A 26,068-nucleotide genomic window follows, 5' to 3' on the forward strand; every position below is an offset into this window, starting at 1 on the left:
CATTGGTTTAGGATTAAATGCATGAATATGCTGATCTTTTTACTGCTTAAAATCAGTGTTTTTGTGCATATTGAACAATTTGACAATAATCAATAATATATACCTCATACAGTATATATACTGTATGTATGTCTCACACAATATATATACTGTATGTAGTCTATCAAGCTGCATTGCGGTTTGATATGTTTTTGTGATTATATTTTCCCTGTCTAGACTTCATCTGCCTTACCAGGCAGCTGGATCCATCTTGCCAGACTTCAGGCTATGTGCTTGTGGCCAAACGCAGCGGTTGAATCAATCAGCATCCAATGAGGAGCTACTGGTAGCTAACGACGGGAGCTATGGGCTTGGTTTAGATGTGACAACCCGCAACAGGAGTGACTGTTAAGCTAGCCGGCTGACTTTATTTAAAGCTTGAATCGCTGAATGTGAGAGTTGATCTGACAACCTTTGCTGATGAAGAAAGACCTGCTGGGTGAGACAAAAAAGTAGTAAAAAGTAAGAAATTTAAATAATTGCAAATTGAATATTTTCAACCCTTTGAGTATTTCTTGAAAGAAAAAAAAAATCTTTCCTTTGCGTTATTTAGTTCTCAATAGTAAAAGCAATACACCATTTTGTTGTTGTGGCGCCTTCTTAAACAAATTCTGACTTATCCCTTCTTATCCTACTTAAATACAGCGTGTTACACTTGAGCATGAAATACAAAAGACAAGACTAAGATGTTATCACTTGAGTCCATCTCATGACTGGCTACGGTAACAAACGTTCTCGTTCAGAGCTGGATGTGCAAAAACTTTTCCGCTGCACAGTTGAGACTATTGTTTATCTTGGCTTGTTTTTGTTCTTTCCACAGAAAGTTACAAAGAGTGATGTCTCTTTTTCTGGAACATCCTGCTTTCATAGGCAACCTCATAAACAGTTTAGTGCTTTCATATCCAGTACAAACACAACCAGATCTGTTGGCCTCACATGCTCTCACACAGTGTTTGTGGATAAACAGTTTTGTTTACGGACACCTCAGTGACCTTAATGGCCTTCCTTTCGTTTTATTCGCTCAACTGCTATTATTAAAATAACAACATAAAAAGGCATTATAAGTTGGAATACTTGAACATACTTGCTCATCAGCAAACCATGGATATGTTTTTATTTATACAGTTCATACAGATCATATTAATATTTCCACAATACATATATCACTTTCTGTGGGCTATCTGAGCTGACTTTCTTATCAGTAAGAGGGAATAGTGGCGGCGTGATGGTTAGGCCAGATGGCTTCTGGGTGAGAGGGTATTTTTAGCAAGACATTAAGACATTTTCCAGCTGTCTTAGTAGCAACAAAACCGGGTATTTTAAGGCAAAACTTGGTCTTTTCCTCACCCTCAGCAGTTGTTTTTTTATGCCTTGTCCTAACCAGACCTTAAGCTTCAAACTTTTAAAGCCGAAACATAAAAAAAAAACAAAAAAACAAAAAAGGTGAAACATTAAAAAAGGATTCAACATATACATTATATGCAGAAACATACATGCCAACATTTATTTTGGTAATGGGTCAACTCATTGTCATGACAGTGCTTAGAAACAACAAATTGAATATTCAAGTCGCTGATTAGGAACAATGATACAAATGTGTAAAGGTATGAACATTTTGTGAAGAATGAATAACAAAACAAATAACAAATCCAAGTGTTTGTTCACTGGTTTATTAAAATCTGCACACTGGGTCTTTCCTGTGTATGTGGACACGATGACAGAGGGCCATTATCACCAGGCGCAGTTAATTATAGATGAACATACACACACACGGACACATGACACACAGCAGAGGAGGGAGGCCCTATAGCTGTAACAGAAATAAGCTGTGTGCCAGTTCTTTCCTCTGTGTCACACAAACCCTCTCTCCATCCTGAATACCCATTGTGCCCTCTTCTGTCTGTTTTTATCTCACCCGCTCCTCATATCTCTCACTCCGATGTGGAACTTTCCATCAAAGCGTCTCGTTAATGATGGAGCAATCTCATGCATCTTTAAGCATTTGACAGGGATCTTCCACTGTGCAGGTTCAACCCTGAGATCACACAAGTGGACCTTTTCGAAAAAGTCAACAGGGCCGTTTAGTTAATTTGCACTTGAATACTGTATGCAGCCCTGGAAATTCAGGATTTTTCCAACTTTTTAAAAAATTTCTCACAAGCATATGTGCAAAGATATAGAATAGGATAAAGGATATGAAGGAAATTGTTCATTAGTTCATCATTTATGTAACACTTCCTGTTGTTAGTGCTTTTAGGTCAGTGTGTTACACGTGATAATGTATGCTTTCTAGATGAGAACTGCTGCCAGTGTTATGCAGTGTGATAGTTGAGCAATCTTATTTTGAGACATGTATGAAGTGTGTTATGAGATTAACTGTTTAGCCAAGATGCATGTTGTTCATGCAGACTATATAAAGAGTTTTGAAAAGGTGGCTTCAGTATTAACAGATGCTTAAAGCAATTGAAAAAAAAAAAAATGTCATGGAATGGCCAATAAATAAAATGTCCTTCAGCTTAACCACAGATAGGTAGGCACCATAAGAAACAACAACCCTTTTTATTATTTAGGTAATGGGTAAACGCGTGAAACTGTATGTTTTTATTTAGATTTGTGTGTGTGTGGAAGCCCAAACAATCTAATTTTATGTCTTCCCAGCAGATTAACACTGCATGCAGAAGATAATGCTGTCACCTACATGAACAGGATAATGAGTCTAAAATCGTCCTTTTTGCACCTGCACCAGCGTATGAACTGCTGCTGGCTGCTGCTCTCGATCTCATTATGTGTTTAAGTTCCAATGTGTTCCTGGTTTATATACAGGTGTGGGAGAGCTGTGTGCATATATAGCACAGTGGAGGATATAATGTATGAACGCATGTTGATGTTAAGTCCCCTTGAAGGTAGGTGACAGACAAACCCCTTCCAAAAAGAAGTACAATGCAGTTTATGTCACGTACAACACAAAACAAGATTATAATGTCATTTCAGATTTATATATTGTTTATTTCAGATTATAAAAAGATTACTTTGGGAACTCAGATATATGTATGTTTGTCACTCTAAAAATGTAACATACGGTGAGTTTACCCAAATCTTTAATATTTGTATATAAATCTGTCGCTTTAGATATAATTGCATTTATGATAACTTATTTAGCTATACAACAAATACGTAAAGTGATCTGGAAGTATCTATAATTAAGTTTGGGTAATCCCTGGATAACATTACCGATTACAATTTTGATGAGGTGTCTAGTGGCGGTAATCAAATACAATATTAGTGACCTTCACTAGGGATGCAGGCAAATTGACTGGCTGTGGTTAAAACCCTACAGTGCCATGTGAATATGGGACACACACACACACACACACACACACACACACACGCACACACGCATGCACACACACACACACACACACACACACACACACACACACACACACACACACACACACACACACACATTCTGGATAAATCACCAGAAAGAGATATCAGGATTAATATCAAAAGCTGTTTTAGTCCTTGCTGATACGATGTGATATCTGGATTTAACATTTCATCCTTTTTAAATTCGAGTCTGAAGCTCAACAGTGTTTCTAATCAAAATGCAGCTGTTATTGCGCGCTTAGAGACCCGGAGCACCATCACAGACAAATCTGTTCAATTTTGGTACTAAATGGTTTAACTAATATTAAGATTTTTTGTCAAGTCCTTGAACAATTAAATTTACAAGCATAAACACAATGCTTGAAGGCGATAAAAGATTACATGGCATGTAAAGATGATATATACACTGTATTATGAGCGACGGGCAGAGGAAAGGCATTATCTCTGGGTGCTGAAGTAGCCTTTTGGGTGAAACATAAATTTGAGGTCAGGACAGTAGATCTCAAACTTTATCTCTTCTGTTTATGTCTCTAGTCACTAAAGGAGTACCATAACCAGCATGTAACTTAATGTTTCTGTTGTAGTTGTTTCTGTTGTGTGAATAGAGTTTTTCAGCACATAGCAATACAAAATAGTCTCTATCACTAAGAAAACTAAGTAATGCTTCCTCATATTTCAAATTTCTCCATTTTCCATGCTGCTGAACACTGTCAACACTGACAATGAGTTGGCTTATTAGGTTTTAATGAACACATTTTGTATCTGTGGCACAAGGGCGTTCTCTGGAGAGTGATGTGACATCATGCCATCATAAGTGAGAAATGAAAAAAAAACAGCTTTTGAGAAATGTGAAATAAAACAGTGCTACTGAGTGTGCACTTTCAGGGGAAGACTTGGAACAGAAACAAGTGTTTTTCTTTTTGTATTTCAAATTATACAAATTACAATTGTTGTCCAACATTAGGACATCACATTAGGACTGTATTTCATTCAGACTGTGTGTGTGTGTGCAATCATTCATATGTATGTGTGCGTGCCAGAGATCTATTTCAGTTGAAACCTATTTCCGCACCTGCTTGTAACCTATCTATGTGGCTGCCAGACCTTTACCAGAGACCAGGCAGCGTGTGAACTCCGCTCTCGTCTCCTTGCCGAAGTGTCATTTTCCCCTCCTTTCTCTCTTTTCAGCGCCAGCTCTGTTTTCACTCTTTGTCCTTGGATGACCCTCATTTCCTATAAATATTTAGTTATAATCTGTGTCAAACATCCATTCATAGTTTAGGGTTACTGTTGTCAGGTTATCCTGGAGCGAATGTAATTGCAAACAGCTGGAAAAACAATTTTGGTTGAGTTGACAAATAAAACTCATCGGCTCTTTTTTCAGCAGCACTCTGAGAGTCTGAAATGTTGGAAACACTGTGTTTGTGCTATTGTTCCCAACCCTGCATAATGACACGAGAACAGTTGTGATGTGACACAGAATAAAATTCAGCTCTAAAGTTGCCTGTGAATACATCTTAATCTGCATTGCTAAACAGACATTTCTTGTGAATCAAAAGTTGTTGTGATAGTTTTTTTGTATTTCAACAAATACCCTCTATCTTATATACTTATCTTATGTACCAAAGACTCACCGTTGCCTCTGATATCTCAGGAGTGTGGTCACATTTACAGTATCTTTTTTGGGGGGGGGGGGATCTAGATGGAGCTTTATGTATCTCTTGGTGTGAGTAATATGATACTCAGCCACTAACATACAGTATATAGACCTTAACTGTTAAAGCTTTTCTTTCAGATTTATTCAAAATAAGTGAAAAATGGAACAGCAAGTCCTAGTTATTCCACTGAAATGCAACATTTGAGGGGATGTCTTGTATTGAGTCCATGAGACCGAAGCATTTCCTCACCATAAAGTAGCAAAAAGACTTTCAGACACCATCTTATTAGTGCTCTGATTACTATTCCCTGCCAAAATCATGTCCTCCACTTTGCCCACCAGCTTCCCTTCATGAATATGCATAAACACATTTTCCTCGTCATTCGGTATAAACACTTCAGACACACTTTTTACATGATAAGGATTCTGTTGCTTTTTGCACGTCATCACACACGAAGGAGGCAAATGCTTATTTTAGGATCCCGTTGGTTAATGCAAGATATTCTTTATATGATAAATACAAATGGGCAAATGATGTGGAGATCCTCTGCAATGAAGTATTTATTATTACAGGAGCCTTTCTTGGCCTGAGACGAGGTGTTGAGGCGAGTCCAGAGAGACGGGTATCAGGTTAAGCTAGTTAGCATTGAGAGCTAGCAGGCTACTCCGTGTAAACCAGACACTGGCATCCTGTTGTTGTCTGGAAGACTTCCAGTTATACCGTTGCTGCACTGTCACACAAGCCTTGTTGATCTGACCTCTATCTTTGTGTGTGTGTGTGCGTGTGTGTGTGAAAGCAGAGACAAGTTGCTAAGAGTCATGCTGGAATCTTCCCTGGAGGGGAACACCAATGGAGACACACACAGTCTGTCTTAGTCCATTTCTGGGGAAATCACTGACTCACATTAATTTCTTAGAAACTTTTCCTAACCTTGACCATTTTGTTCTTTCCAACTGGGATATTGTCCCCAATTACACCACCCATCACCAAGTCTGATGTGTTTGTACGAAAAAGCACGAGACGTGAAAAGACGTGATTTAAAATCCCAGAATATATTGCATACATCACAGTAAATTGTATACTGAAATGTTATCATACATACACATACAAATACAGTGTAATGGTCTTGTTGGTGTGATAAATCTGCTGTAGCCATGACAACGCAGGTCAATCTGCCTCTGAACTTTTTGTGCAACAGTGAGTTTACAGACGAGCGGCTCGACTAGTGACACCATACTGTATAATCATCATCACCATGGAGCTCACACACACAGGAAACACATACACATAATCTTTGATCATATGCTTACCCAGAGATTCAGACATGACACCAGGCTAAAGCTATTTTGAGATAAAACTATATTCTTGGATCCCAATTAACACGCCTCTTTTTCCACTTTTCAAGATTTCTTTTTCGAATAGGAAAACATGTTATAAAAGAGATATTTATAAAACTTACCACCAGAACATCACACTGCTACAGCAGCTACATTTATAATTAGTCCTCCAAAATAATATGGATCATGGGACATTTTGGCCTATAATATCCACTGGCCCTGAAACAAGTTCCCTTTATCCCCTTATTCAGCAGGTATCTTTGGCTTCTTCCTTCTCTCTTTCACTTTCTTGGTAAATTTCCTGATAATGGTGTCACTGAAATGTTTACTTTATGTGAAATCCCAAATTTAGAAGGATAATATCTACATCATAAACACATACAGTAGGATCCACTGTGTACGTTAAATTGTGCGCCAGGTCAGAATGCATTTCTTTGTTGGAAAATAGCTCTCACAAACAATTGCTAGACTGGAGAGAGGTTACAACGTCTACATTTTCAACCAAGCTGAAACCGAAAAATACTGAGTATATATGCAAGATACACATGTAGGTATTACTGTAAGATTATGTATGGCAAATTCAGCAGAATCCCAAAATTACATAAATTAAGGCACTCCATTATAATACATACTGTAGAGTCAGACTGCTAACGATAGTGGATGATTCTTACCCACGCTACTCATCATAGAGGATGAATAAATATAACAGAATCATGATACATTTTTAAATAAATAAATACAGCAGGGCTATAATCTAGACACGAGTTACTCACTGACAACACTTACAGGAGAAATGTGCTTGTTTTTGTGTTTTCTTTTACAACCTTGGTCTTATCTATAAATTGGCCATCAGTTATTTGCAGACAGTGGCGGCATCTATTGGGCCCCAACTGAACATTTGCCTCAAGCAATGTTCCCAACGGAAAAATAAAGTAAAATTGTTCCGTCAGGTGCTGCACACACACAAACTGTAATGTAGTTGCTCAGAATAACTAACCTGTTGCTCACATTTTCATAACCTACGATTCATCCTAAATATCTGATAAAGCATCCGCAGAAAGGTCATTACAAGTAGTAGCTCCGTGATGCTGTTGACAGATGTAATTGTATAAACATTTTAGGTTGTCACATTTAACTTTTTCTGTTTAACTATCATTAAATGCGACTGATTTAAACCTGTCTAAGGCCTATGCTTAACAGACCATAGTCACATGGTGGCCATTTTCCTCTGACGTCATGCTCGGAGGGGGGGGGGGGCTAAAATGCTGGGATAATGTTATGCTGCTGTGTTTTAAGTCAAGTCATATAAGCGTAGGGGATCTGAGAAATAGTTATAATTTCACCGCGTCCTGGTTGATGAGCAACTAAAAAGATGATGGTGAAAATCTGGATGGACATGGGGCCTTACTTCAAGGTGAAACAACATATTTGTTAACCCATTAGCTCACATTAGCATTCAACCACTTCCCAGTTACAATTATCGAATTGATTACGTCCAGTTAATTTCACCTCCAGGTTTAAATAAATGTGTCTGATATTTATATTATATATTTTAGGATTCATTTATGCCTTATCGATCATATCATACATCACTATCAAACAGTAATGTTAGCTAGGAAATGGTTGAATGCTAACATTAGCTGTTGTATAACGAAAGCTAACTGGATTATCAAATATGTTGTTTTACCTTGAAATTCATCCCGATGTCCCTTTTTAGTTTCTGATCAGTCAGTAAGCAGTGAAATAATAAAAATGGTCAGATTCATTATGTGTTTACGACTTGCAATCTGGAACTTAGCGGTAGGACATTTAGGTTTTCCGCCCTCAGTGTGATGTCACAAGAAAATGGCCGCTGTGTGAATATGGTCTGTGACCCCAGAAGACACTGTTTTAAAGCTCTGTTAAAATCTCAGTGAAGCTGGTGGGAAAAATGTTTTAAGTAACAGGATTAATGGCCAATGGACAATGAAAATAAGACCAAAATTATATAAAAAACATAAACAATTATTATTTACTGGTGAATTATGACAATCCGAGATGTTTGACCTGTTTCTATGCAACTAAAGGACGAGTTGTAACACAAAGTAGACTTGAAATATGGTGACATACAATCCTGAATATAAACATAATGAATTCTTCCACTTGTCAGTGTGTCATTTTCAAATTAGACACAAAAGCAGCAGGTAAGTACAGCACATCCTGTACATCCTTATAAAACACTAGGTACATGTATTCTTTCTCACTGATCCCTTTAGACCATCAGTCGAGGGAAATTATAGCAGTTCATTTCCTCAGTACACTCCTCTTCTTTAATGTGTCTTTCCTGCTTTGTGGAAATGTCCCACCTTCTGAATTATGTCCTCCTACCCTTTGTTACTCTACTAGATGCCATTGGCTTTAGTGAGTGAGGATCTGCTACCCATTTTGGTATCTGTCTCAGCACTCATGGCTTGTTCAACAGCGTCTGTCAAGGGCAACTTGTCCTCTGCTTCCGTCTCTCTGTGGTAGAAGTAGTTGAAATTGGAAACAATGACGGGAACAGGCAAGGCAATGGTCAGCACACCTGCGATGGCACACAAGGTGCCCACCACTTTACCCCCCATGGTAATAGGACACATGTCCCCATAGCCGACTGTAGTCATGGTAACCACAGCCCACCAGAAGCCATCAGGTATGCTGACAAACTGTGTGTTAGGCTCGTCTACCTCAGCAAAGTAGATAGCGCTGGAGAAGAGGATGACGCCGATGAAGAGGAAGAAGATGAGCAAGCCAAGCTCACGCATGCTGGCCTTCAGAGTCTGTCCAAGGATCTGCAGCCCCTTGGAGTGACGTGAGAGTTTGAATATACGAAACACCCTGACCAGACGGATGATACGCAGAATGGCTAAAGACATGTTCTGTCCTGAGCTCTCTTGTGGTGTCGTGACCATCTCTGTAATCACAGTAACAAAATACGGGATAATGGATATAATGTCAATCATGTTCATGAGGTTGTGGAAAAATTCCCTTTTGCTCGGACAGACCAAAAATCTCACACACAGCTCAAAGAAGAACCATGCAATGCAGGCGGTCTCGATGATAAAGAAGGGATCAGAGAAAGTTGTGGGCTTCACAGCAGATGGAGTCACAGGAGTGAAAAATCTAGATTCGTTGAAAGGTTGAACTGCCGTGGGCACAATTGAGTCAGTGTCATCTCTGAATTCTGGCAGCGTTTCCATGCAGAAAATAATGATGGATATGACAATAACAAATACAGACACCAGTGCGACACCTCGGGCTGCGTTTGAGCTCTCTGGGTACTCAAACAGCAGCCAGAATTGCCTGTACACATCATTATCAGGTAGAGGGATCTCAACGTCCTTTATGAATCCTTCGTCTTCTCTGAACTGCTCCATGGCATCAATTCCAAGCTCATAGAAAAGAATTTCATCTGCAAACACATCCAGGGGAACGTTAGCTGGACGTCTGATCTTACCCCCTGACTGGTAGTAATACAAGATCCCATCAAAGCTGGGTCGGTTCCGATCGAAGAAGTACTCATTCCTCATTGGATCAAAGTAGTCCATCCTCTTTAAAGGATCTCCTAGCAGCGTGTCAGGAAACTGGTCCAAAGTTTTTAGTTGTGTCTCAAAGCGAAGTCCGGCAATGTTGATGATGACTTTCTGGTCTCCATCATCCAGCCCTCGTTTATCTACAAACAAGTCCTCGCAGCACTCCTTAGCAAGCCGGCTGAAGATCTTCTCACTCTCTTTGGTGCCCTCACTGCTTAGCAGCAATTTCCAGTTGGAGATCATACTGGCGCAGCTACTGCGCCCCTGTCTGCCCGGACTTGGCATGGTTGGGGACTGGGGTATAGCTAGTGTCTGTGTATGTGGAGTGGGCGACGATGAAGTAGATTCCCACATGCAGGAGGGCACTTGGCTGTGGTGGGGGGGTGTAGAGAATGGCAGAGCGGCTTGCAGATGGTAGTTGCTGCCCAGGCTGCTGTGGTCTGGTGGTATGTCCACCGTGAGACACGTGGTCTCATCAGCATCGGTGTCCACCTCATCCTCCAGGCTGCCGTTGAGTTCATCGAGGCTCTCAAAGTCTACCAGCGCCACCTCCATGGCTGCGGTTCAGCCAGTGCAAAGACTTGGGACCCCAGGATAACACACAGACGGACAGATAGGCGGCTCAGTCACCAGAATCAGCAGCAGAGTAGTAGCAGCCAGTTCTCAGCAGCACTTACAGAAAGCAGGAAACCCTCTTATTCTGGATTGCCTCCAACACCTGTAGAGTTAGAGAGACAAAGAGGGAAAGACTCAGTGTGTTTCTGTCAATGGCAAAGGGTTTGTTTTGTGTTAATTGCAATCAGGTGACGTCAGAAAGCACATGTTTTATCATGTCTTCTTGTTTCTTAGATACCAGTCTCTCTGGAAACCAGCACGAGAGAAGGATGAACAAGAGAGGGAGATAGAGAAAGGAGGGAAGAAAGAGGAGGAAGAGGGTGATCAGCTGGTAGATGGAAATAAGGAAGAGGTTATAACAGTAGTAAGAATTCATTTTACTCTTTTTGACATAGTAGAAAACTCCCTGCTACTTCTTTTCACAGTCAGTTATTGTGGAGGCACTGTCATGAGTCATGTAACTGTGAAAAAGGAAGACAACAAACAAAACAAAACAGTTGCTAAGTATTTAGATGTACGTAAGTTCAGCTAATGGAGGACTTGTTAGATTGTTGGCACATGACATTTACTACTGTACACACACAATATCTTTTATTAAATAGTTCAAAGCAGTTCATATTCTCACTGGCATACATTTGCACATACATTATTTCTTTTTCTCGCACAAATATGACACCTGCTCAAGGGAAAGGGTATCAAGGTGCACACTCCCATGCAGGTAGAAGGCGAGGGTAGTGCAGGGTAACTGGGACTTTGCATACATTAGTGCATAATTAACTGGCTGCACAGTGATAGCATGGGCCTAGCTTTCTCCAGACACCGGGGCTCGCATTCAAACTGCACCGTGCTACATAATTTCTCCAAGATATCCGCTTGGCCCCTCACGTGCAATGTGCCTCTGAGCTCAAATTCACCCCAGCGACTGTGAATTTTCCCCAGCAGAAAGATTGCACTGATCCGAAGGTGTGCATGCTTTAATGTGGATGCACCTCTTTGTTCATGTGTAGTGTCCCTCTGCTGACCATGTGTGTTTGTGTGTGTGTGTGTGTGTGTGTGTGTGTGTGTGTGTGTGTGTGTGTTTGTGTGTGGCCGAGTGCTGATGCCTGCAGATGTTTAATTAAAGACTCCAGAGATGAGTCACCACCTAAAACCAGTGCTAGTGATACCAATCCTGCTGGGAGATGGAGGAGAGACAGAGGGAGAGAGAGCGATGAAAGAAAGAGGAGGAGGACATGAAAATTGTTGGGAAGACAAATGTGGGTGGGATGAGGACAGAATGCAAAAAGAACCAGAGTGACAAAAAAAGAGAAAGGGAGTTGATCTGTGGGTGGATGGACAGACAAGATGATGAGAGAGCAGACGTGACAAAGAAAGAGGGGTGGGTTATCAAGAGAAACAGATGATGACTAGGGGTTAAAAAAATGTGAGAGACTATGCATACAAAGCTGGTAAAGATGTTGGGAAGAGGTTAGTAGAGTATTATTATTGCAACATTTGACAAAAGTCATACAAAAAGTAAAAAGATAATCAACCTCTCCTCTCCTAACGTCTCCTCTTGAACCACAGGACCAAGAATGACGTCATGTGACCCTTTGAGCAACCAGCAACTTTTACATGATCCCAAAAATAGCAGCTGCAAAACCGGCATGCTGCCAAGATACTTGCTATCAGATCAATATTAAATACTTAAATTAGTCAATTATATTGCTCTGCTTGACCAACTCCTAATGTTTTTCCAATGATATGCCATCAATATTTAATTTTGCCTAATGTAACAAACAGTAAGAACTGCCCACTCTTAAATGTCTGTCTCCAAAAATAATGGAGAGACAAATGACTGCACCGACTTGCCAGGGAGACGAATGGTTTCCAAAACATCTGTCGCACTGATTCAGCTATTTACCATTAACTACCGGAGTGACCTAAGATCTGCTGGGGGTGATATGTTTAGGTTAAGATTTAGCTTTCTCTTAAAAACAGAGAGAAATCTGACAATGTGAAATGTGCTCTCTGTGTTAGGGATCGAATTTCATAAGCTGCAATCTAACAATCTGCTGTATTAAAAGAAGAAACAAGGTAATGGGACCTTCAGTAGAAACTTCCCAGATAAGCTTATAGACAGAGTAATAAGCAAGCAACACACACCTTACCTTTCTTAACAAGAAGTCTACAGACCCTGTGTGTACAATACGCTGCAAAAAGCCAAAACAGGAGAGGGAATACAAGGCTTCCTCCACAGGTTCTGCCACTGCTGCAGCTTCCTGCTACCTCCTCAATTGGCATCAGAATGACTAATCTATCACGGACTACATTGGGTAACCTTATGCTGGAGTAGAAACTAGAGCTGGGGCAAAGGCCACATGCACACACGTGTGCACACACGAACACAAGCACGCAAACAGGCCGCAGCAAAACAAAGAAAAGCAGTAAAAGCAAACAAATCTGGCGATAAATATCCACAAATTAGGTATAGTCATTGATATTTTTTCTCTATGCAGGTATTGTATAAGAATGTGTTTGTCTGGCCACATGCACGCCATCTCTCAGTCATCTCAGGGATGTTGTGCTCAAGGCCCTCTGGACTGGAACGGTGCGATTAGATCCTCAGATCTGTCCATGCTTGACTCACTCACCCTACACACACACACACACAAACACACAGAGGCTGTATCCATAACTGACTTATTTACAGTATCGCAATAAATAATTGATGTTTAACAACTCCATTAACATGTTCAACATGACAGGGAAAGGACGAGCGATGAGAGAGCGACATGGCCACAGGAAAGCACCCTTTCTCACCCCCACACAGCTTTCCAGCTTTCACTTTCAACTCATCTGAGCTCCGATATCATCACCTCCTTCAACTCTTTAACTATAATCCCCGTCTAAGCTGGACGCCTTGTGAACATGCATTTTTAATGATGTTCAGTCTCATATCTTCTGTCACTGGAGCAGGAAGAAAAAAGGGGAAACTGAATCTCTTAAGGGCGCCCCTAAGTATATTTGTCGTATATGATTTTATGTCAAATTCCTCAGGGCAACACTGAGACACACTGGAACATACCTCCCTGTCCTCACGTTGTAAAATATATTTAAACACACAGACACGGAAGCTAGCTGCCGATCTTACATTGCCTAGAGCATGTGTGAACAACTGGTCTTTTCAAGGCGGTTTTTGTGTGTGAGAGTTGTTAAATCCTGTTTTATGCCTTTAAATTTGACTTAATGATTTTAATTAAAGTCCCACACGAGGATGTTATTTTTTATGCTTTTCATCAACAATAGTGTTATTATGAGAACGTCTCATGAACACTGTCTGAACCAAATGATTAATAATGAATGTGTTTTGGAAACACAGTGTAATAATACATCACAAAATGAATAACAATGTCAAATCAGACTTGCTATTCTTTATTCTTTCGGACTTTCTAAGTGTTTCCTGTCACACACTCGAAATCGCTGTATTGTTTTGTGATTTTCTATTTCACCTGTGAAAACCACTTGAAACGTGAAACTTCTAAACTTCAAAGCAACATTTTATTCCGGTCAAAAAGTGGCATCACCTCACTGCGTGATCTCCATGTTGATGACACTAACAGTATGCCTCTTTTGAACAAATGTGACATTCCTACAGCACACTTTTACAGATACCTGCAGCTCAGAAGCTTTGTGGCTTCTTACTCCAGCTGTTTCCCCTCCTGCTCTCCCATCCCTCTTGAAATCTGTTTGTGAGCATAACATACATGAAAAATGGTAAAGTACAGAAAAAAGTGATATCCATGCTCCTTATCTTGCAGCTTTGGCAGCCCAGTGGCAAACCACTGATACATTCACATCTTTATGTGTCATATTGAATTTCATGATACATATCATTTCATGTTCACATTATATATTTATGACCTGACTTTCATATCAGGATGGTGGTAGAGATAACCAAGAGTGCTGCCAAGCCAATGACCGCTGCTTGAGATTTTGTTTGTGTGAAGTGTGAAACCCGTGCATATTTTTGACAAGGTGCCACGCAGTTAAACCCTTTTAAGTGTGGAACCACTGGATATTTTTAAGGAGACCTCTGGACAATTTCCAGCCATGTTTGTGGTGATAAGTGAGAGGAGGACACCGTGTGACATCTCCAGTTATTTTGATCCTACATGTGACTGGTGTAAACAATCCTTGTAGTTGTAGAGTAACTCCTGAGGATGTTAACCCGAGCAGAGCTCAAGCTGACATTGTTGCCTTTTCCTCACATCTGGCCAGAAGGCACATCTTATATAAATGAACTTTTTACCTCCAACATGTGGAAACTGGATTTAAGATGCCATGTACTATTTACGAGATCAACTGTTTCATTAAGGGATCAGCTTATTTGCCACCTGGCAGCCATCTTTAACTTTTGTGGCAAATGTAGCAGCTGAGGAATTGTAGTGAAGTATTCACCTTTGTAAACTCATATACCTATGTACAGTTTATTAATGTAATGAGGTTTTACTTTTTGACCGAGCGTGGGTAGGGTTGTTTATACCTGCACCTGAAAGGCAAAAAAGGACTTCACTACCTGTATGATCTTTGACTGCACACAAAAACAGAGAGATTGTCAGTCTAATGTTACCGGTCGCATAATATCAAGTTAAGCGTGGCCCCCTTCAGGCCCTTGAGTTAGAAAAATCCTTGATCCTCCCCTGGTCACATAACTGCAAATGCATCAAGCAAACAAAAGACATAAAACTAGACACAAACCATCCAATTGATTGTGTATCGATAGAAAACACATGATAAACATTTCTATATTCAATGACATACATACTATACATTTGTTTATTGATTCATTAAAGAATTACAGAATTATGAATTACAGAAATAATACTGGCAAAAACCCCCAAACAAACAAAATACAGTTGTTTTAATCTGGATTGCATGTTCAGAAGATAAAGTGCATGGATGTTCAAAGAACAATGTTTTTGACTAATATGCATTTTTAACTCTCAGCAACAATCAAATATACTTTTGCTGACTTCCTAGTGGGCAGGGAAGTGTTTTGGGAGGTTGGCAGAGCTTACAACTCCGAAGGATGAAAATAAAACAACTAGGGGAATTAAAAATTAACAGCTATTTAGGATATAAGTGTGCTAATACATTCACATATGCATGAAAAAAACTCTAGCAGCTGTGCTCTGAAGCTGTGAAGACAAAAAGCTTCTACAGTGGCAGTGTCACCTTGACTCGTGTTAGGACAGCGTCAAACAGAGGTGTCACATGGGGCCCACACCAACCCATGGTGGTCCGAATATTCTTGCCATGCTATTAATACCCATGGGGGTGTCATAGTGCGAGAACCCCATGCTCTAATGCACGAAAATACAGGCAAGCACTGCTGACATTTGGTGGGAAAAAAGCTGTGTAGGACAATACGGGAATCTGCAACATAAATATGGTATCGCATGCTGCGCTGAGCTGCTGTACATTCTAGTAAGCTCACCACTGTGACTTTACCACATGTGTGTAAACATGAACAGATGTTCAGGCAGATCTAGCTTAACGATGAGCCAATCCTTTGCCTGCTGGTTGGCAAAAAATGCATTTATATACATGTGCAATATTTACCCTACACTTCAAAACATTGTATAACATTTGCTAGCAATTAACCTCTTCTGCCTTTTATTGATAATTAGATAATTGCAATGTAAACCACTGTAACACCGCTGTTACTGTCTCAGAATGGGTCACGCATGCACAGTGTTTCCACTTAACAATTTAAATTTGTTTGACCAAGTTTAAGTTAAATGATGTCATCATGACGTATAGTAGCATGTACAGACTACTTCTGCACTCCTGTGCAAAGCTACAAACACACAATCATGCACACACAAAAACACAGACAGTGTCTCTCCAAGTAAGCTGATTTACGTCAGGTATATGCCCCCTCCCCATTAAGAGGCAACACATTATGTCAATTGTGTTAGTTGAGGAACTTAACTGCCGTTTAAGAGCTCAGACTTGAGGCTTCAGAGGTTTCATAAAAGTTTCAAGTGATTGTTTGCTTGCAGTTGATCCTGGTTAATGTCCAACAATTGATCCAAGTTGACCTGTTTTGTTAAATCTGATCTATGGGATAATCTTCAGTCACCTGGAAACTGGAAATGTGCCTCTTATTCCTCCAAGTTTAGTTATTCCATTATCATGTTGTTTATTTATCCCCTCAGATTTCTGGTATTCATTGTTAATTACTGATATACTACACTGTACTGCACAGGGGTATGTCATACCATACTGTACAAAATACCGTCCTAAACTGCGGAGTGTATATAATACGATACGACGCAACTTTAGGACCTGTTTAACCTGATTAACAGGTTAATTTGTAACAGGCGTTAGTCTCATCATTGGATATGAAAGGGACATCCTCGAAAGGCTGGGGAGGTTCATATCTTTGTGAAATACAGGGATTGTGTAAAGGATATTACTACACAGGCTTTCATCAAACAGCTTTCTGTTTTTACCCACGTTTTACACAGCATCCCAACTTTTTCTGGAACCAATGCTGCACTCTACTGTTGAACTGTCAGTGACCTTTAAACGACTGTCCACTTTCCTCATCACATCCTGAAGTCTGAATTCCAACATACTTTACAGAATAATATTCATTATAACAAGAATAAATCTGCAGTGTGCCAGATGTTTGCAGCTGAGCTCAGTTAGTGTATCTGCTAAGTGCGCTCACAGAAGTGTGTAGGCGTTAACTTTTCATTCTGCGTAAAGAACTAAGGGGGCCACATTCTCACTTCAGTTTACAGTGAATACAGTACGATTGACCTTGTACTGTATGTTGGACCCTTTGACATGCTCCTGTGATGTGGTGTGGGGTTTCCTGCTGTGTGAGGGCGCAGAGCTGGTATTTTTGGACCAGAGTTTTGGACCTATTAAGCAGATTAATACAGGCTGGGCAGATCAGTGCTATAAGCCGAGGGATCTCTTCCGTCAGATCAACACAGATACGGAGAGCCATCACAGATAGGCACACAAACACAGAGGGTTACCCCCCTCTCCACACACACACACACACACACACACACACACACACACTGAGAGGCTGCACTTACATGGGGAAATATAATGCTGCTTGAGTCACACTTTGATGCATCAGATAGAACATAGAGAATGAGTGAGCAAACGGTTACTAAGATAAGAACGAGGCCATTATCCATTATTAAGCATTCATGGCTATTTTCATTTATGTAAAGGCATGATATGAATCTTCTGCCACTACTGGTGACCCAATCAAAAATGTAGATGTTTGATGATGCTGTGAAGTAGCACGAGATCATGGACCTTGCCATTGACGATGAAATCTTTCTGACATGACTCAGGCAGAAACGTCAGATGAGGTAATGTTTCAAAGTTTTATTCCTGCTACATTTAGCCACGTTTGCGCACTTCCTTCCTCACTCTTTGCCTCTCTCCTGGAAGTCATAGTGACAAACAGTCGTACAGATGGCAATTGAGAGTGTATTTTTAATTATCACACATCTATTAACAGATTTTTTAGAATATCATAACCTCGTCCCACTCTTGAGCTTTTCAATCACTTACTGAAATATGAATTACAAATGTCCATTTGGTAATTCAGTTCATACAACCGGAGCCAAACGCTGCCTCTCATTAATGGAGCTAAAAATAGACACAACATGGACCCTCGATGATCTTCAGCGTGTGTTATATGAGGTGACACTATATTGATATGTTTGTTCTGTAGCGTGTGTTTGAGTGTGTGTGCGAAGAGAAAAGTGAGCAAATATCGACAGCAAGAAAAACATGTCTAACAATCCTGACAACATCTATAAACAGCTATAAAATACACTGTGGCATAAAGTATATACTTTTAGAATAAATCATTTGACATGATCATTTCAGAGTCATTACTCCAGTAGTAATTTGATTAGAACTTATAATGCTGTTGACTTTCTTGTAAATGTGTGACATTTAACTTGCGCTGCCCTCGTAGGGGTCACTTAATTAATTAAATTTAATTTCAAAATGTTGTTGCTAGGGGACAATTGTGATTATAAACGTGGATGCCATACAGGGTTTTTCCTTTTTAAACCATCCTGATGCGTGTGCACACACGTCCACGTGAGTCGTGCTTTAAACTGGTTCAGGCAAACACTTTTTTAAAGGAATGTGTTCTATCATGTTAAAGCTTATTGAATTAAAACAAATAAAGGTACCTTGTTGTCTAAAATCAAATTTAATGTACTGTAACATAACTTTATACCCTTGCCGTGACTCTGCTGTCACACCTGACAAATTTACTGTATACAGTATCACCACTCACATGAATTATTACCTTTCAAGCACCTGTGATGATCAGATGACGTCTGTACTGTTTCACCTGCTGTCGTCCGTCTCCTCCTCACAAACTTGCTTTGTAAAGTATTGCTTTCTTTCTAAATTGATTCTACCAGTCAAATCTGCGAACTTGATCATATTATACTGACAGGATGTAACGTTCAATTAGGAAACCTTTCAAAGAAATTGGACTTAAACAATATTCACCTGTATGAACAGCTACAAACACAGTTTTGTCAGTGCCTCTCCTGGTGCACTGTGCAGATAACAATTCAGCGCCATGCCATCCTTACTACGTCAGTATGATGCAGCAATTGCAGTTACACATGACAGAAATACAATGCTTGCTTGAAAATAGCGGTTTCGGTGAAGACACCTGTCACAGTTCTGTCAAGACCTAGAGGCAGCTTGAAATCTGTAATTCTCTTTGCAGTAAAAACCCCTTGATGTGAAGTTGGATGCTTGTGTGATTCTGCGTTGTTATTGATTAAAAGAGATAACCGTAGCTTGATTATTACCCACAGCCCAGAGTGACTGTATGTAAGTATGTTAAACATCAAGAAATCATGGAACAGAAGGTCAAACTGTTCACAAATGCATAATTTTCATTGGTGAACTGAAGAGAGCTGAAATCAGATATCTTGACAAAATGCTACAAAAATATTATTCTGTTTTACCCATTTTACCCATCCCTACTCCAGACATCTGTAGCATCTGGAGCAGATTTGTGGTCTACGTGCAGCCACGAGGCATTCATAAGATGTCACTGATGCTGACATGGGTGTGTCTGCAGGCTCCAGGCCAAGTCCCAGTGCACAGCAGCTGGGACCAAAATCCTCCCTTGGCCTTTTGACAAGATGCATGCACGCACGCACACACACACACACACACACACACACACACACACACACACACACACAAAACAACAACGTCACGACCGATGTACAGCCAAAATCACTTCCTAAATCAAAAACTTCCCATAGGGCATCTAAAAACAGCACATGGGCCGTCTTTTGACACTGACAAAACTGACGGCAATTATACAGGGTCATCAACATTCATTCACCAGGGGAATGAATCAATGGATTTCAATAGTAGGACTATATTAGTTTTTCTATGTACCACTCACAAAAATCCCCAGCTCACCTGAGCTAACCCTTAAAGCCTTTCCCAAAACTGGTTTTCAGATCTACAGTACCTGCCTCTCAATCAGCACTTAGCAGAAGTTAAACATCTAATAGCTGCTGTTCATGCTACTGCGTAATGCCTGTTGAAAAAAAATACCCTGCAGTGCAGTTACGTAGACAAACAATGAATGCGGCAAATTAGTGTTTTTGCTTACCGGAAGTGCCAGATGTTTTGTTACACAGAGCCATCTGGAAAGGCGCTACTAGAAAATTTTTGGAAAAGGATAGGGACTGTAAAAAAAAAAAAAAAAAAAAAAAAATACTTGGCAGGTGATTGGACAAACTCACGGGCTTACCTCAACCAATCAGATCTACAGTAGGAAAGTTCACGTTGGTAAATCAAACTCCTACCGAAGCCAGTAGAGAGACGAGCGAAAACATCTTTCCCATCTTCTTTTAATGAAACACACTCTGCAGTTCTGATATAACTGATGCTATAGCAGCAGCTACACTAAACTCTTGAGGAGCTGCCATTATTGTTTTCAAGTGAACAGTTGCTTCTCTTAGGGCGCACTCACACTTGGCCCAGTTGTTCCGTACCGTGCCGAAGCATGATTGGCCCTCCTCCCCAGTCCCGGGCCTGAGCACGGTTACTTCTTGTACATACGTCATGACGTAGTAGCGTGCTAGCCCTCTCACATTCCTGGATTTCCTGATTATGCAAGGCGGCATAATATGCAATTACACTTCATGTCCACGTTGCGCACCCTTGCTTGTGCTCCTGCATGAGCAACAGTACCGTGCAGAAGCACACCTCTTCCAACCGTGCCAGTGCCAAGGAAGTGTACTGTGCTTGAGGACGGTACGGAGCGCTCACACTAGTCAAACAAACTGGACTTTGGGGGTAAAACGTGCTTCGTCAATCATACGGATGGCCTAGTGTGAATGTACCCTTACTGCTCATCACACCTTAAGCAGCCTGTAGCTGCCAGTAGTTTCTCATAGGAAACCGATTGGTCCGAAGCACTGTGGAACGACCACAAGTGTCTCGCAAGGTAATGTTATAGGGTTAAAAGAAAAAGAATAGACGGTTCAGCCACGTCAACTCTTGCTGCTTTGGGGCATCCAAAATTAACACTGAGGCTGACAAAAAGATTGATGTGTCTGTTTGTACAGACCCATGCTGGCACCAGACAAACATAGCCAGAAGCAAACCACTATCACAGAGAAGTTGTACAAAAACAGTACACGCTGCAGGTCTTCTTCGTGATAAAGACAGGATAAAATTTATAGCGTATCAGGTCATAAAAAAACACGTTTCATCGTCTTTTTCCTGCCAACATAAAACAAGGAGACACAAACATCTCTAATGTAAAATAACCAAAACTGTTTTAACTTTGGCAGAAAATGTGTTCCTATAACTCACGGTAATAAGCTGATTGAGAAAATAGGTTTTCAGGATCTTTAAGAAGTCGTTTTGTCACTGTGAGTGATCTGCCCATAAAGATGTTGACACTTCTGAACACCTCCTGAACAGCGAACAAGTGCTTTTATATCTCCCCGTAGCGAGAAGATGGTTATTTGCTCGCAAAGCCAAAAAGTCAAAAGGTCAAATTATGATTTCATTTGACCTCAAAAGCAGTGAAACAGGCTCACTCTCACCCCTCCCACCGTCTACTGGGCAGACCACCCCCGCCCCCGGCAGTCCTCCTCCGCAGTGGGGATTAAGTCCGTCTCATTTACAGGAATATTATGTTGGTTTTTTAGAAGCCCTTTTTTTGTGCCAGATCTAGACGAGGAAAATATGGCCATCTGGTCTGACTCTCCATTACATATCGCTAATCTAAGGTGCCGCACAAACAATCCACACACGCGCACGTTATCCAGACACACGTACACACACACAGATAACAAATTTCATAATGCATATTGAGTGAATCTCCACATCTGCTTCTTAAATAAACATATGATGCATACTAAAGACTTTTTCTTCCTCTGTCAGTAGCAGATTGCTAACTTGGACAGTGTGGAAGGGCTCAAAGCAACAAGTTTACTGGTGCAGTTCATGAAAATGTAACCACTGATGGTGTTCAGCAAGATCATAGGGCTGATTTATGGCTTTTGGTTGCTGATAATGGTAATAAGCTAGCAGTTTTTAAAGAAAATATTATGTTTTATGATTTACATCCTTAAAGACAGTCGCCACCAGATCTCATCACCAATTAAAAACTTCTTATTCCTTCTTGCTCCACCTTTAAGAGTGTGAATGGATCACAAAATGGAGTGTGCATACTTGCCATGATAGGTGGGTGGAAGATGGAGGGCCAGCTGAGTTTTAAGCGATTCCAGGAGAAATGAGGGAGTAAATGAGACGTTTAAATATTCAAGGAATCAGACTGAACTTTAATTAAAGAGGATGTGTGTGGAGATGGCTGCATGAAACCCTGCATCAGACAAAGGTAAATAGAACATTGCATTAAATATTAAGTCAAACTGAGGTCGCATTATTCCAGCCAAGGGCCAGACAGAGGCAGGAAGTAATACGAGGTGCTCTTCACCTGAAGGTGTCACTTTTCATACATGAGGTGCTGGCTTTCTGCGATCCTGATTACTTTGAAAATAGTTGAAATTAGGGATCGACCAATCAGGGGCATGTCCAGAAGGATCGTCTGGGGTGGCACTGTCCATCCCTGAAATCTGATTGGCCACGCCAAGTGCCACCCTATTATTCTCAAGGTATGATTGGCTGCCAGTGAGCAATGGGACCTTAGTTTGAACCAACAGTTTGATGAGTAATTTTATATGTGTGACTATTTTCTTGTGTATGTTTGGGGAGCTTTACGTTATATTGTTTGGTCCCACTTGTTTCTGTTGGTCGCTCTGGATAAAAGCGTCATCTAAATTAATGTAATGTTATGTAAACATTAGCAAAAAAAAACAAACAGGAATGTTAAAACCTTTAAGACACTGTAATGTTAAAGCAGAATATGCTACGAATATGTTTTTTTCAGGGCTAATACAGAAACAGATTATTAGTAATCAAGGAGACCGATATTTGGAACTGATATACATTTGCAAAAAGAAAAAAATGAAAATCTTAGTGTCAAAAATTAGAATAACCAGTGATTTGAGGCTCTTTTCTTGAGTATTTCCATTTTCTGCCACCTTAAACTTTATCCCCACAACATTTATTAGATTGTTTTGTTACTTTGCAGATTCAGATTATTCAGTGTTGCTCGTGATTTGTCAGGTATAGTTGAGTCGGATGAGGAAGTGGTGACAACAGACAGAAAGAGGATGCTGCATCAGAGCCCAAGTAGCACATTTTAAATTCAGTTATTATATCTGAATCTGAAAAAAAACAAACTGAATATCGGCTCTGATTATCGGCCAGGTGAAATGGAAAAGGGGCAAAGTAATGCACCAAACATGATGAGTGAGTTAAGTATGATACAGGCAATGACTAATCTTTTTCAGCAAATCCAACTTCATAGACACTTTAATTAGTAGGTTTGTTGATTCTAAATAATAACCTATGCGTCCTTTCCCTCTAATCTGTTTGCAAAACTTTACCCTTTCCCCATTTATTCTGAAACAAAGTCAGCTAAAAGCGTTAAAGTGAAAGAAATAAGCTGTGTCATGTCTATGGTTCAGGCAGGAGACACACAGGAGCCGCGCTCATGCAGCTGTGCAACAGCTGGACGCATAAAAAAACGCACGATGAGCGCTCACACAGGGACCTGGAGCACTTGCTCTAACAGGTTGTTCGAGGAGAGGAAAGCGGCCTACCTTCAGCACCGTGACGATCCCGCAGACTTCCGGGCGTTGTTGGTGAAAGTTTGGTGCTCCGGGCCGTGCCGGAGGCATGGTTAGTGCGCCCTGGATCGACTGACCACAGCGCGCTTCCTGTCACTGTCACCCCGGGGCTGACCGCACAGACAGCAGGCACGGCGGAGGTGCCCCGGCCAATCACCCTGGGGCCAGATGTGAGAGTGATATAACAACAGCATGATTACGTTTAATTTGGCCAATTCCCCGCTTGCAAAATCCCTGTTTTTCTTCGTCCTCCAACCAAAGCTGTGTCGCTTTATCTCGAGGGGAGGAGAGAGAGAGAGGGAGTGAGAGAGAGGGAGAGGGAGAGAGAGGGAGAGGGAGAGAGAGTGAGGGGGGAGACTAAGGAGATTAAAAGAGGGATGTTTCCTAACCTCTGCCAGACTGCCTTATGCTCTCTTGACCACCATCAGTCATAATATCTTTCTCTACTCATCTCTAACCACAATGCTGAAGCAAAGAGCATCTAAATGTATTTTAAATTACAGGCTCACAAGTCTGACTTTACAGTAAACAATACTGAAGTGCCCATATGTGCAAAGACAGCTGCTAATGTTATCCACACATGGCTGCAAAGAGATTCCTGTCTAAAGTGGCTCCAGTATAAGAAACAGGGGGAATAACAGTCCTCCTCCTGCGCACACATGCATTTCAAAGCACAGCTGGAGTTAATACGAGGCCTCGGCAGGCTGACTTCAGTCAAATGGCTTTCTTTCACATACTTTTTGTGCTCCCATGAAGAGGTTTTCCTGCTGAGCCCAAAAGGATGGATGGTAGGCTAGTACCAGGCGATAATTTGCACTGTGCCATTAAGACTTTGACTCCTTTAACTTTTCCAGACTCATAATGGACAGTCGGATCAAAATTGAACCTGCAGAACCAGCGATATTGTCCTTTCTGTTCTTCCCCACATTTATCTTCCCCGTTTAAATCCTGGCCTATACATCACACCCACATAAGTTTGCACTGTGTAGTTCTGGGGAAGAAATTTTAATCACAATAGATCTTCAGTGATTGATTTTTTATGCCTAAACAAATTAAATAAATATACTCTTTATTTTCATGACTGTATGAACAAACTAACCAACACAATTTCTTACAGTTTTACTTTCTTTATATTTGGCGGACCCTGCCACCTTTCTAGCTTTAAACAGTGTTCTGGGGGCCTTATTTTCCTCTAAGAACAGCTTGTTTAATCAGTTATGAAAAAAAAAGTATTTCTGATTTTTTGTATTATTACCTCATTGATATTGTTAAATACTGTATTACAATTCTGAGTTTGAATTTCTTCTCCAAAACTACACAGTGCCCCTTTAAGGTTGCACAATTGGTCGAAATATTGAGATTGCAATATGGATAAGTGCAATTATCCAAAATCACAAGAGGCTGCAAGTTTTTGTCAAAGGTAAAATGTGTGACAAAAAAACATTATAATTAGGTACTGTTGTGCTGCAGATATGCCCTGGCCTCCAAATCTTGTTCTCCAGATGTAAGAAAACATGTTTGTCTGCTAGAAACCCTAACAAATGTCACATCAAAAATGACTTTAATACTTGTTACCCGTGAAAACGAAAATTGTGATACAAAAAAGCAACTTAACCACAGACTCTCCATTCAGAGATTCGAGTACCTGTCAGGGGTGTAGCCTACTGGTAGTGAAATTCAGCCCCGGCATTTTCCATCTCTTTTTTTGTATTTGGAAGCCTGAGCCTCTAATGCTTGCTTGCTTTTCTCTCTAAACTTCCAGCTCCTCCTTTACTTTTTGACATTTTCATCTGATCTTGCTGTTGTTGATGCACGTATCTAGATTGTTAAGGCAACTGGGGGCAACCAAGGCCATTGGTCAAACAAATTTCCCAGCAAGCCTTCCTTCATAACTTTTGGGAAGAAAACAACCAAATGTAATAAATGGTGGATAGCCTCAGCTTACACATCACACCTCTTTTTTCATGTTCAAACAAGTCTTCTGTCCCAACCAACGCTTACTCAAGTGACATCACTTGAGGCCATTTATCAGACTTCGTACATCTCTGATGTGTAAAATCAGTGTGGATTGGAGTGGAGTTCTCCTTTTTTAAAGACTGTAAACCGACTTTATTTGACTGCTGAACTATACAGAGAATTGTGGGTTGTGTTCCTCATCTCTTACATTGAAGTTGCTTTTAGAAAATATC

The 26,068-nt window shown here is 40.5% G+C and overlaps 1 protein-coding gene across 1 annotated transcript; it reads right to left on the reverse strand.

Annotated features, from left to right (window-relative positions):
* Nucleotides 1-6,155: 6,155 nt before the first annotated feature.
* On the reverse strand, nucleotides 6,156-24,109 carry kcna10a (potassium voltage-gated channel, shaker-related subfamily, member 10a). The gene is made up of 2 exons (XM_084367082.1): nucleotides 23,853-24,109; nucleotides 6,156-10,693 (listed from the first exon to the last, which is right to left on the reverse strand). Exon 2 carries the CDS (start codon nucleotides 10,528-10,530, stop codon nucleotides 8,806-8,808), a length of 1,725 nt encoding a protein of 574 aa, XP_084223208.1. The 5' UTR covers nucleotides 10,531-10,693; nucleotides 23,853-24,109; the 3' UTR covers nucleotides 6,156-8,805.
* Between the last annotated feature and the right edge of the window lie 1,959 nt (nucleotides 24,110-26,068).

This window comes from Pagrus pagrus (assembly GCF_965226575.1).
Source record: "Pagrus pagrus genome assembly, chromosome: 11".
Taxonomy (NCBI): Eukaryota; Metazoa; Chordata; class Actinopteri; order Spariformes; family Sparidae; genus Pagrus; species Pagrus pagrus.

Bases quoted from the DNA above. Each gene is read 5' to 3' on its own strand.
- kcna10a (XM_084367082.1), bottom strand. From the start codon at position 10,530: ATGGAGGTGGCGCTGGTAGACTTTGAGAGCCTCGATGAACTCAACGGC.